This window comes from Ammospiza caudacuta, chromosome 2 (assembly GCF_027887145.1).
Source record: "Ammospiza caudacuta isolate bAmmCau1 chromosome 2, bAmmCau1.pri, whole genome shotgun sequence".
Lineage (NCBI taxonomy): Eukaryota > Metazoa > Chordata > Aves > Passeriformes > Passerellidae > Ammospiza > Ammospiza caudacuta.
In genome coordinates, this window is record NC_080594.1 from 73,128,081 (window position 1) to 73,142,579 (window position 14,499).

The 14,499-nt window shown below is 36.3% G+C and overlaps 1 protein-coding gene across 4 annotated transcripts in view; it reads right to left on the minus strand.

Annotated features, from left to right (window-relative positions):
• RBM26 (RNA binding motif protein 26) overlaps positions 1–14,499 on the minus strand; it is a 47,126-nt gene that overhangs the window by 31,717 nt on the left and 910 nt on the right. For all 4 annotated transcript variants that reach the window (XM_058824675.1, XM_058824674.1, XM_058824676.1 and 1 more), the window contains exons 2-5: positions 4,103–4,221; positions 3,255–3,391; positions 2,254–2,342; positions 1,476–1,687 (exon numbers count right to left, since the gene is read on the minus strand). In XM_058824675.1, the coding sequence (XP_058680658.1) occupies positions 1,476–1,687; positions 2,254–2,342; positions 3,255–3,391; positions 4,103–4,221 (557 nt within the window). The remainder of the gene's footprint in view (positions 1–1,475; positions 1,688–2,253; positions 2,343–3,254; positions 3,392–4,102; positions 4,222–14,499) is intronic.

A 14,499-nucleotide genomic window follows, 5' to 3' on the forward strand; every position in this document is an offset into this window, starting at 1 on the left:
TTTAACTTCAGGCAGAGTACATGCTCTTTAGTGATGCATGTAAGAACTTCAGATGTAAAGTTTTTTTGAATAAAAGGAAGGAATGGCAAGAAAAGGGTAACCACAGCTTGAAAATACTATAAAAGTTACAAATCTTTAATGTTTCAAGACAATGTTATTGCTGTGTCTTCATTTTGCTGATCTTCATTTTCTGTTGCACTCAAATGCATGTATTTATTGCATGCAAAGCTTTGTCTTAAAAGGTGAAATAATAATGCTTGACAGGTGTGGAACACTCCTGGGCAGATACAGCAAGTAAAATAACCTTTCATTCTGAATACATAAAAACTATTCTCTTCATTTTCTAGTATTACCACCAAATAAAAAGTAAGTACCCCATTTAAGACAGACTAATTATGTCATGACATGAGTTAATAGACTTAAGTAACTCCACATTAAAGGAACATTATGAAATATCTTAAAGATGGCTCATCAGTGTGGGTAAAACAAGCTTTTCATGTTCTAAGAAACAAAGCTTTCACTATAAAATATTGTCCATAAGGTACTGTCATTTCAGTTTGTGTAAATAATCTTTAAATTAAGATTTAATCATGCTGTCATCTTTTAGTTAAACTGCTGCATGTCATTTAATTTGCTTGTTAATAAGTTGTCTGGAAAATATCTGCTCTCATATTTTCCAGAAATCTGCATTTCTAGTTTTAAGGCTGAGTTACCAAGGTCTGTTTTACCAAAAAAAAAAAAAAAAAAAAAAAAAACCACCAAGGAGAGTGCTACCACACTGTTTTTTACCCGTACATTGTCAAAGACAGGACAATGATATAAAATTACTCTAACTTTTCAATTACTTTAGTCTTTTCCAATTTACTATTCCAAACTATTGAGGGAAAAAACACTCCTTTCAGCTGAAAAAGTAGTCCCCTTTTCAAAGAAGTTTAATTCTACAAACCACTGTACTGAAGTCTTAAGTCCTATGGATATGTGCACAAATGCAAGTATTTATTGTAACGATTTCAGCCTTTCACCTATGACACTACAGAGGGGACAAGATCAAAAGAACTGAGCTGTACGGTTCTGTTTGACAAGTCATTTACTGCCAAACAAGCAATTTCTCTGCCAGTTCCACCTTTATAAATCAATAATAATTTCTCTATCGCCCTAAACCAGATTCTGAGTTTCCTAAAACTTAATGAAATGGAAATAACTTGTATTTTTCTGCCTCTCGTGCAACAATGCCTAAAAGTGGCCAGCACAGCCACCTCAATACAAAGATATCAAAGAACAGAGGGTAAGGGAGGCAAACAAGCACTGAGAACACAATCACAAAAGCCTCATTTCCACAGAAAACAAAGCTAAATACGAATAAAGGAACAAGAACAACAGAGAAAATTCTAGCACATTTTGAACACAGTTTTCAAGTTTAGTTTCTAAATTTTGTAGAAAACATTCACCGTATTTTAGAGACCAACTGTTGGTACCTCTGCTTCGCGTTCTGCTCCGGCTTCTGCTCCGGTCTCGATCGCGGTCCCGCAACCTCTCTTTGCTCCAACTCCTACTTCGACTCCTGCTGTAGCTGCGACTCCTCCCTCTCCGCCTGTTGTATCGATCCCTGTAGGAATCTCTTCTGGGAGGATTTCGGTCATAATCCCTCTTCCGAGAACGTTCCTCTTTTTTCCTTTCATCACGGCTTCTAAACATGAAATATTAGAGGGTAATTAAAAGACTTATGAAGCCATAATTTCAAATCTTAACTACTTAAAAACTTCAAGAAATGTCAATGGAAAACTAGAGAAGAGCTACAAATGGTATGGAACTCATGGCTACTCCTTTCTTCTCAGAAGGATTTTAAAATTAATTTTGCTTATTTGTTTCATTTTTACCATACCTAAGACTTTAAAACATATAAAAATTTCTGTTTCTGCCCAGTACTGCATATTCCCCAAGTTGGAAGCACCAAGACTTATTGAAGGGAACGCTTCTAAATCAAAATTCAAACTCAATATCAAGCAGAACAAACACTGCAATATAAACCAGAAATCTAACACCAGAATTACTCCTAAAACTCCAAGGATAATAGCTGTGCACAACTCGAGACACAGGTTACACTGACACACACTCGCCACTTAACTACATAAGCGTAAAAGCAATAGAAGCCTTCTTTTCAGGTTTATTAGATGACAATACAGAAACAAAGTATTTAATTCAGTAAAAATCTGATTACTGATATAATGCAAGGGGTTAAACAAAATTTTTTACCTGGTGTCTCTGTAGCGAGAACTTGACTGAGGAGGGCTGTGATTTAATCTTCTAGAGAACTTTTTCTCTCGCTCTTCCTCTTTAACAATCTGCATTCAAAGCATATATATTAGGTCAAAATATGAGTACACTAAAATGCAGACTTCTGCATAATCAAATAAAAACCAAAACCTCTGAACAGAGAGCAATCAGCAGTAACACTGAAATTAAATATTTTACTATCTAACATAATAAGAGAATCTTCGTAACATGTTTATTTCTATTTCTAGGAATATCCAAATCCCTGTTTGAGATAATATAAAATAATCTTTATAGTGCTGCACTGAAAATACAGCTGCTTTTACTGTAGGTAGGCAAAAAACCATATTAAGGCTTTGGGAAGATTTGAGAAAGCATGGATATTCAACAACCAACACCAAAGTCTTTCTTTCATCAGCAGCTTATCTAGTTCAGTTCACACTTAAAACACTTTCACAGAGGCAAACTTGGGCTGCTATTGAAAAGCAAAAACTTACTCTTCTGGCTCAATGAACAACATGAACACATGTGACAAAAGGATATTATCTGCATCAAGCAGCTGAAGGAATGAGAATTGCAATTTAACATGGCAGCCTGAATTTATGGAGAATAAAGTGCAGCACAACTACAACAGCAATTTTGACCAGAGAACTAATGCAGGTTATACTGCAGCTCCTACACCACTAAATAATCTCATTTACCTTTGCGTCAGCAAAACCACGTTGGTTTACATTTGAAACACCCACTTGTGTTAGAAAAATTGTGCAGCAGTGCTCAATGAACCAAGAACAAATCTTCTGACTTATTTTAATGCTGTCATGTAATTATTAATAATATGATTAATAAACATAAATTATTACTGATATGAACTATAATAAATTGCTAAAAACTATTACTAATAACACTATGAAGTTGAACACATAAGCAAATGACATGAATGAGGAAAAATATGTACATGTAAATAAATTAAAATCAATGCCCACCTCCTCCTTTTTTGTCTCCTTTTCTTGGTGCTGAAAAAATTCTACTTTCAGGCTTCCTGATGATGGCTGTTCTGGTGGAGGTAGGTAGCTTTTTGTATTCACAGCATCAAACAGTTTTTCCACAAATATCTGAGTTTCTAAAAGTAAGGAGTGTACAAATATCCATTATCCAAAACCATGGTTAACATTTGCTTTAAAAATTAATAAATAAATAAACCCAAAAAACCCAGACAAGCAATCAAAACCTACATTCAGCAAAAAAAAAACCCAAAGAGTATTTTCTTTAAATATTGTGTCCCTAATTTATATTTTAAAAGGACATTTACAGAATCAAAAACCATGTCAATAATGAAAAATGTTTCACAAAAGTTTCCAATTCTTCAATTATTTAATGTCTCTTAATAAAGCATCTGGAAAAATATTTCTGGCATATATATATATATAGAGAGAGAGAGAGGTTCAGTACTTGCCCAGGAAGTTGTGGATGCCCCAACCCTGGAAGTATTCAAGACCAGGTGAGACCATGCCCTGATAAACCTGGTCTAGTGTGAGATGTCCCTGCCCAGGACAGGGGGCTGGAACTACAGGATCTTTATGGTCCCCTTCAATCCAAACCATTCTATGATTCTGGGCCTCTGTGAGTACTAACAAAACATATACCTAACATATGCATGCTAACCTATACACCTGGGCTTTTTAAAATTACTTTATGAAAATTGAATTACATTCTACCAAGTAACAAAGCTAACAAAGAGATCAAAGCCCAACTCTGTGGTAAACAATTGCTTCAATAAATTGAACAAGACAGAATTTTCACTCAATCTTAATTGTCATGACAAAGCCCATACCTTTCTGAAGAAATACATCCAGCTGATCAACACACAATGCCTTCAGTTCCTTTTCGCTTTTGTCCTTCTTTACCAAAGCCAGAACATATTTAGCTAGGGCAGATGGATCTGCATCACATCTGCAAATAGATTAGTTAGAAAAAAAAGGAGCAAATTAATTACAGAAATTAATGTCTGAAACTGGCATGACCAATACATACATAGAGCAAAATAATTTCCTGCCAAAGCAATTGAAAAATACTCGGGTGTATTTTTCAAAACAGAGTCCAGATAGATAACAGTTCTAAGTATCACTTTTCCTTTCAAGAAAACAATTGCCTAGAATATTTCCTACCAATACTGCACAGAGAACATCAGAGCTAAGTAGAACAAACTGTTTCATAAGAAACAGCTTCAACTGCCTAACTGTTCTGTATTAAAAACAAAGACAATGCATACTTCCCTAACTCCCCAAAGATGGAGTCAATAATTCTGAATGCAACACTGAGTAACTGTTATCTGGGAAAAGTCAGTCTATCCAATTACAAATTAATACAGTGATACAGCAGAAGTGATCTATGCTACAAAAAAAACTCACACCCCTGAGTACTCTATTAAATACACTTTTGAACGTTCTTATTACTACTTATATATGAACACCACGAAAACTGAAACTGATTTTTTCAGTTTCAAAAGCCTAAATTCATATATTGTAACAGACACTTCTATAAGAGGTACACTGAAAATGGAGAGAAATTTAGGGGATCATTATCCATTTGGCATCTGAATTCAGAATTCAACGTACAATTAAATACAGAGCACCTCGATGTGGAAGTTGATGGTCTTACGCATATCTACAAAGAACTTGAATGAAGAAAGCCATGTATCCACATTCAGCAGAACATTATTTAATATAAATGGCAGATTTTTTACAATGTTTCACAAACAGCAATCGACAATGAACTTTGTGGTGGTGGTGGTGTAAAGCCTGCCAAAGCAAGTGAGACTACTGCACACAACCATTCATGTTTCAAAAAGAGTAACTAATGAAATAGTGAGACATTGGTCTTAAACAACTTAATCTCCTTATTTAGCATATACCAAAGAAGACTTCAGGCCCCACAAAACAATGCAAGATTGAACGGATGCATACCGGTCATGTGACACAGACAACTTATTTGGGTGGTCATCAAAGTTTGTACTAATGTTTTAAAAAATAATAATAAGAAAAAAACTTGCACTGATGCATCCTGACTGTACATGCTTTCTAGCAAAAATAACCAATAAGAAAAATTAGGAGGGAGGGAGTTGCAGGGAGGTGCACTGAATTCAGGGAGTTGCACTGAATATGAACATCACACAAATCCTGCTCTAGCATAGAGGTCCAACAGTCATCTAAAGGAAAAAGAAGTTTGAAATCCCTTCCACAATGAGTAAAATATAAATATTGGAGCTTAATTACTAATCTAAATGTTGAACATTGAAATGACATTATTTTGGACACTGGGCAAAAGAACCCAAATCCCTAAGCAAACATATCACACAACCTAATTTCTCTCGCCAGAGAAACTTATCTCCTGCACAGCAAGCAACATCCCCCATGCAAACAGATCTGCTAAGCAAAGGAAGCCAATCTGTCAGCATTACTTATGGACAGCCTGGGCCCAGCACAGAGAGCCCTGAAGTTAAAGGTCAGAGCTCCAAATGTAACCCAGCATCCTTTAGAAAGGAGGCAATACTAGAATTTCATGCTGAAAAAGCAACTTGGGCTGCTAGTGGATGTACCTCTGTATTCCATGTCAGTCTGCATTATTTACAGACACAGGAAATGGGAGTTCATAATCATTGCAAAAGAACCCATGGACACTAAATGAACAAAATATATACTGATAATCAAAAAACAGACTGCACACTGACTAGAAATTCTTCAGAAATTTTTCAAATCTAGTTTGCCCCATTCAGATCTGACAATTCTTTATCCAGAAGAAAATACAGTCTGAGCACCAAGTCAATGCACAACCTACACAACCTCCTCCTAGTAGGACTCTAACACTGCAAGCACCTGAGCACATCAGCCAAGCAAATTATCTGAAAGCCCAGTGTCAAACAGTATTCATCACAGTCTGTAATGATGGTTCTCTCTAAGCCTGCAGCAGGCACTAAGATCAGCATTTCATAACATCAATCCTTGAATTTGAAAAGTCATTAACTTTTATTACTGTTTCTTCACACAACTTCAATGGCGCTTCAGATTTTCAATACTTTCCCAGTTTCAAGCTGAATTGTGCCATGGAAAATTAATGTGCTGTTTTCATCATGATAGGTGGGGAGGGGAGCAGACAATTTTCACATTATTATCCTCAGTTTTTCTTTTTGAATTTCAATTTCCATAAATTTGGTTCTCATTCAAAAATATGAACAGTCAGCTGTCGTTCAAAATCCTCTACAACTTACTTAAATGACACACGCACTCAAAATTTAGTGGGGGGCAAAAACCCAAGTCAGTCTACAAGGTAAAAATCTACAGCTCTGAACTACTACAATGCATTTTAATTCTCCAGCTCCTACAGCACTGACTATACAACAACCTCATATTCAGTTTAAAGCAATTCCCCTTTCATGAGCAGGATAAAAACCAGAAAATCTTCTCTGGAAAGCCACCTAGACCATAACAAAATACACAAACCATAAATTATCCCCAAAAAAACAAACCCAAAAGCCCACAAAACCACACAAAACCAACAAACAAAACCCCAAAACCCAAACAAACAGATGATGTTTAAAAATAATGAACAGTTAACGCTTTCATCCTCCCTGCAATGATGACTTTGGAAATCTTAGCAATCCTGCCCACCCCAGGACTTGAAGTCATCCACCCAACTCCAAGATATGCTTACGAAAATATTCTCAATGAAAACGTACTTTTAATTTGCAAAACACAGGATCACTTTCTGCTATGCACTCATGCACACGTTTCAACATTTGTCACCCTGTACAGCCACATATCAACAAAACAAAATTATTGCACTGAATTCTACTATTATTATCATTCAGTGTGTACAGAGGAATTTCTACTACAATGAGAATTTACATGCTTTCAATTTTGGCTACTTAACAAATACCATTTTTTAAAAATACTAACAGGCAAATTATTTCAAATTGACACTAATTAAGCAATAATGAATACAGTGAGTTTTGTGGCAGAGTGAGATAAAGATGCTTTTACAAACCAGCAATAGTATTTTCTGTGCTTTCTTTTGATTTCTTAAAATGAAACTGCAAATGATCTCTACACAGATAGAGGCTGACTTGAAACACAAGTCTCTTCTATATCTATTCTTCAAAGCTTAAAAAAACTCCACAATTAATCTGTTTTCCCCACACTAATGTGAAGACTGTTTCTCTCTATAGTATCTTAAATAAATCTGTCAAGTCTATAATATGGTCTTTTACGGCTTTTCAAACTTTTGCAATGCCTATTTTTAAGATGATGTTAAAATTCAATTGCTAGCAACCTCAAGTGGTGGAAGAGAGGACTAACTGGTCTCACAAAGCAAAAAAAAAAAATTAAGTTTACAAAACTGTGAATAAAGGAAGTCTGCCTGAAAATTTTTTATAGCTATCAAGATTTCTAGACATAACCTTTAATAATTTTGTTTGGGGAGAACTTTTTTAAAAAGTAATTCCTTTCCATTTTTTCACTCAAACTTAATTCTGAAATGTTCTGTATAAATTCTCCATCCACTGGTTTAGTCAAAATCCGCTGGTTTGGATTATGGGGTCTTGAGTTTTTCTGACAAACAAGATCTTATGTTCTCTAGTTTAACAGTATTTTCTTAGAGAATAGCGGTCTTTGTGTGTGAATAATACGCAATATGCCTGCTCTGTCTCTGTTGTGCATACATGGATTTTTCACTGATTTTTCAGCTAGCTTTGTCAGTTTTTCTAAACCTCTTTGTCTTGCATTTTATGCTCTTATAATCGACTTTGTTTTGTTAACAAGTAATGTGAGAATAAAGAAAACAGTAAAGGCATCCATGCTGATGGCAGCAAATACACAGTGTAGCACAAGGATTTGTCATACAATATATGTATCATGCTATATTCTTGCAGACTGAAAGATAACAGAGAAAGATCCTTAACTGGTATCTCAGAAAAATGAGAATACCACCAACACATTTCAAATACTAAGTTGCTCTAAAAATGAACAAAAAGTTTGTAATTTGATTCTACTGCTCATTGAATAATATACATTTTCAGTCATTAAATGCAGGTTTGAATTTAATAAACTTGAATATAGTGTGGTACATCAGTCCTCACCATAAACACAATTTGTACATTACAAGTGTGACAGAACTTTATACATAACTTCATTCTTATGATAACTCATGGCTACTAGAAAAATGGTCACATTCATTGAAGCGTGCAGAAAAACATTTCTCAACTCTGATTTCCCTATCTTCATCCCCTCAACATACTGCAGCCATGTGCTGCAAGCACTAATACACATCTGTAATCACAAATTTCTCCTCCTGTTTTCACTTGTGTTTTCTTTAACAAACAAACAAGCACCAGCTGGCACAAGTAATCCGAATTCATTTCCACTGCAGCAAGCACATCCCAGTGTGTGCTACCACTAAACACCACAGCATGTTTTGTTACACCTAGTGAGTATATACATGCATGTATATTTCTGAGTATATATCATATACTCAGAAATATACATCTATCATTGTTCCTAGCTATGTTAAATGTTTTTACCTCTAGTAATACTTTTTTGCAGTCTGTGCTCTCTAAGTCAGAAAATACACAGTGCCTACTCCTCTCTCTTAAACAAGGGAGACTGCTCATGTAATCCTGCTTTAATAAACACAGTACTGAATATGCAGGTATAGATGGAAGAATTCTCTTGTGAGATCTCTACATGTTCTTCAGAGAATTATATGGATACCTCCAATTATTAGCAAAAGATAGAAGCTTCAAAAAGGAAAGCAATTCCCAATCAAATATTCTGCTCAATCACAGAAGGAACAGTTCAGTAAAGCTCACAGGAAAGTTCAAAAACTCATGTTTCTGACCTCATGTTGTTTTGTGCTCATTATTTGAAATTACTATTTCAAATAAAGATAAACCAGAAAAGATTAAACTGTCAGGGTAAATTTAAGTCCTATTTTTTTTGTTGCAAATAATATTTGAAAAAGGAAAAGTAATTTGGCTGAGTGACCTCTCAGTACAGTATTTACTTCTTATTTGAATACTCTGCAATTCATTAAACACTTTTTAACTTGTTTCCAATACTCACATTTTTTTAAATATAAAATATGTTCTGAGAACCCGCTGTGACTTTTGAATCACCAGGCAACTACAGACTTTAGCATTAGGTGAGAAATGGAGCATATGAGGAATAGATATAAAAGGTGTTAGCAAGAACAAGTTAGTCGTGTAGCTGTACGTTCAAAAGCCCTTATTAACACATACCTTACGCTGTATGCACACACTACTGTTTTAAGATGTAAAGGAACTACAAAAGGGGATTTTTTTCTTCAGTTTTAAAATTAAATGTACAAACCAAAAAGATGCTACAAATCCTGAAACTAGTTCCCTGACAAATTTAAACTACCACAACACAGTGAAACCTCAGAAACACGTCTGTAGTCCTCCAGGCAACAAACGGTGCTGCTGTAGAGGAAATGACATGTAGGTGCATGCTATTTGCCATGCTCTGATCCTGTGTTAATAACCTAAATTTCAGAGTGGAGTTTTGTTACCTGAAGACCAACTGCTAAAATACTGCTCAGTTCTTTAACCAAGACATTAACCAAGGTGGACATGGCTGTGTTTGAAGGAAGAGAGAAATGCCTTCTACTTGCAGGGCCGAGTGGGTGCAGAAAGGTGTACATGGCCTACTGGGCAGCACAGCCAGCTTAATTCAGGCAGTTGCGCTACTCTGTTGCTACTAAAAAAAAAAAAAATCTATAAAGAGCTATGGTGTAAAGTAATACGGTGCAAACTTGCTTCAGTAAGTAAAATGAATGACAAACTCATTCAGCAAGATCCAACTTTTATCCTGAGACACTATTGTGGCTGAGGAGGACTACTCTTATGATCCTCCCTTTAACTACCTCTCTAACAGTACTTAAAGCAATAGAAACACATCGAGGAATGCTGCAGCCTCCAGAGCTGCTATTCAAGCTAATGATGCCATTAAATCAGTTCGAAATTATTCTGATACCCAGATCTGACATGTTCATACAGCTGCAAGCAGTAATTGGCAGCCTAGAATACCACCCCTAGATTCAAGACAGCTCTCATGAGGCAGAACAGCTGTCAGCTTGCTGGCTCTCCAACACCCATTCAGTGCAGAAAGCAAAACTCATCAGTGTCTCTGTGACTCGCAATGCAGTCAAAGGGGTTTCACTTCACTGCAAGAACAAAAAAGGTTTGCTGTAACAGGAGTAATTTTCTCCTTTTTATTTTCTGCTTTCAACTATACCTAATAGTACCAATCTTTTAATACTAATATAATATTTTTACTCAGAAGCTTAGCAGTATCAGCACTCTAAGCTAGGTACCTCGATTTCTCAAACACAGTAGCTCTCTGTGAGTCAGGTGAAAAAACTATCAGGTTTCATAGCAGATGTAGAAAAATAACTAGTGTTAAAAACTACATACCACTGATGTGCATTTGTGCTTTATTTGTCTTAGTTACAAATAGCTTCACATGAGGTGTTAACAAAATGAGTGAAACGAAGAGAAATGCTTATTGCCTCTGAACTTCTTAGGAAGTTTCATGGAAAATCAGAGAAATCTCATGGTGGCCCAATAAGTGTTAAAGGTAGGATGATGTGCCACATGAAATAAATGACAAGGTTTTTCATTTAACTTATTTCTATGCTTCCAATGTCCTGGCTTATTAGCATAGTCCTTACAACACTGTTAAAACTTTTTTATTTGCTACCTTTTCTCAGTAACCTGTGAAGCCAAAACAAAGGGCTGAAAAACTTGACAAACAAAGAAGAGTGGGAGCATAACACCAGAGGACACAGATCACTGGCCAAAAAATATTCCAATAATAAATATACTCAAAATATTCTTTAAACAATTTTCATTTTATTCCATCTGATGAAAGTCATTACAACACCTCATTCACTTACAGAATTCACCAATGAAAAATATCTTTCCATTTAAATGAGGTATGCCTAAACAGTGTACAATGTTGTTGTAGGCATTTCATCTTTTTTTCAAGTTTGATTTAGCACAGGAACAAACCTTTACAAAAATGTAAATACAGTGAAGTGGAAAAAAATTAGGTATGAGAGCCTTAATCAAATTGAAAGTAAAATTCAGCAGCCACAAATATTTCAATTTAATTTATTTTACACAAAGTAATTAAAACCAAGGAAACTTTCCAGTGTAGAGAATTAGGGCAAGGGGGAGAATATTACAATGTCTCAAAAACAAAATTGTGAGTGTAGCATTAGTACAAAAAGCTACTTTTTTCACAAGTAGAGATTCAAACAAATTCAAGAAAAAAAATTAAAGAAATCCCTACTTGGAACTTTGCCAAGCCAGATCCTAATATTCCAGCAAGGACTCCATACAGTTTATAGAGTATCTGGAACGGACTTGCAGGAAAGAAACTCATCACAATTGACAGGCTCAGTGAGTGCCTTGTTAGTACAGAAATCAGAAGTGACAGGCAGACGGTTATATTCCAAGTTTAACATTTTCCAACACTTGATAGAAACCACGCCACAAACAAGAAAGTGTGTAACACCAGAAACTTAGCTCATTGCTGTCTGCAAGCAACGAGGATGACTGGTAACAAATGCCTTCTTTACAGAGCTGACTGGAGCTGAATATACAAGATAATTCTAGTCAAACACACAGTAGCCACAGCACAAAAAGCCTCTTGCCAGTTTATTTGTACTGGTACTACATTTACACGGCTGTATCTGCAATGATTCTGTGCGTATATTTAGCAATTCTGCACCAAGAGTTACTTCCAAAATGACAAAAGCAGCCTTTTCTTGAAGAGGTGTAGAAAGCTCCTACAGACCCATTACCCCTAAACCGAGCTGGTCTTGCAAAGGCTCCAGCATGGCAGCATTTGCAATTTCTGCCTCACTGCAACAAGACAAAACTCACATAAGGCCTTTTTGTATGGATGATCACCAAGACTTTGCCAAAGGCATTAGAGTAGTCCAAAACAAGCAAACAAACCCAACAACCTACACTAACAAAATTCCAAATCTTAAATCCTCCACCATCTCTCCCCTTCAAACATTCTTGTCTATAAACACTGTTTCCCAGAGACTTCCCAGAGACATGAAAGCAATCCAACAACCAAATCTTGTCCAGTCTATAGAATTACATAACGCACTTGTTTCTTTATATTAACAAGTCAGCATTTTTAGAACTGTTTAAAGATGAAATGAGACAATTTTTGTGGCTATTGCGATATTTTAATTCCGAAACATTATGTTTTAGAAGTATGTGCATTATGGCCTTTGGAACAAGTTATACATGCTGATTAAAAAAGGCTAGCTCCTTGCAAAAGGCAACTTGCAAAGTGCAGCATGTTCTAACTATTCAGCTCTAGGTAACTAGCACACAAATATAGATCTAGACATGTTTGTATAAAATTTATTTATGGTTCTTCTTAAATGCACTTCTCCCCTTGAAAGGACCAAGACACCACCTCCATAATGACCTAATACAGCGGTGTCCTTCTTAGTGCAGTCAGGAGGTTCAGCCATGGATCTTGCAGCTGAAGGTTTCTGAAAGAGCCACTACACAACATTTGGCACTTTTGTTTCATTAACAGGAAAAGACAAACCAAAAATCATTTCTGGGCTGCAGCAACACCTTCAGAGGATCAGCAGTTAGCACCTCACTGCACTAGTGGTGCAACAGTTACTTCTTTAGAAGTAGCTGCACACTGAAATTTTCATGCAGCCAGAAGCCACGGTTGCAGTCACACACTTCAGATAGCTGACACCAAAAGCACCTCCAGGAGTACCTGACTCCAGGAAAGGGCAATACATCTCCACCAATTCTATTATCTATTCAACAATGCACTTACACAGGACACGGCAGAAAACTGAATGACAGTCACTGCTGGTTTGTTTCCTCCCAAAGCTAAAAATGCAGAGAACTCATCATCCTCCAGACAAGCATCTCCCTAGCTCTCCACAGTTTTCCAAAACAACAACCACATTTGATCTGCTCACACACCACATTTAACCTAAAAGATACACGCTGGTCCTCTAAGTGGGAAAAAGCAGAAAATTGCACAGATCATGAAAGGTGAAAATCTCAATTTTACCCTTGTAACTGGTGACTATTGCTAACAGAGCTCATGGTTTAATATTCAAACAAAGAAACATGGACCAACCTGCGTCTGTTCTAAGCCTCTTAACCAGCACATTCTAAAATACTGGCATCAAACTGCTGATTGCCCTTAACAAAATATTCATACAAGAAAGTACCCAGAAACTAATAGTGAGCATTATGCAGCAGAGGACTAGGGAAGTCTATTACCCCAGAACACAACATATTGCATTATACCAACTCAAGATAAAAAGTAATTCACCTACCCCAAACTACAGCTTTACAAGATGATGCCCTTCCCCCCCCCCAAAATAAAAATCTTAAACGTCAAACCTTTTATAAGAAAGACACTCAGTGTAATTTGTTGCAAGCCTAATTCAAAGACCACTGAAAGCAAACTCAGTTCATCTATTTCAGTGTGGTCTTGATTAGACCATATGGAATAAAAGAGAACCACTACCTCCTCCCCACCACCTCAAAAAAAAGCCACAAACAAAAGAACAACCCAAGTGAAGTTCTCCTAAAAATGTCCCAGCATCTTACAACTTTTTCAAGTTATTACAGCATAAGCCCTACAAAGTGTATCTGTACATACAAATAACTAATGGCTCTGGAAGCAATAAAGAAAATTTTGCTCCCCCATCTGAGCTCGTCAAGAGAAAAAGCTACGGGGGGCAAACACCTCAGCACAAAAGCTAACACCAGACTGAATTCAGGAGTTCTACTTCATTTAACTCAAATCAAACTCCAGCAAATTTAATTCAGACATGTTAAAATAGTGGTCCAGAATGACCACTGGACCAAAAGTGGTCCAGAAAGACAAAAAAAAAGTGCGTGCTTTAATCTGTAGGCACCATACTTCCCGAAGATACACCTTTAAAACTAAGTTCACGCTTCAGTTCCACTAAAATACCACTCAGAGAAGGAAGATGTATTTACAGAAGAGCCCCACTTACTCACACGAATGTTATCCTTAGAGGGCACGCACGTATTCACAAACAAGCAAATTATTCTCTGGGGCTCCTACTCCCAAGTCCTCTACTGATGCAAGTTTTATTTGGGGGAAGGGAAACCAGAGATGGTCA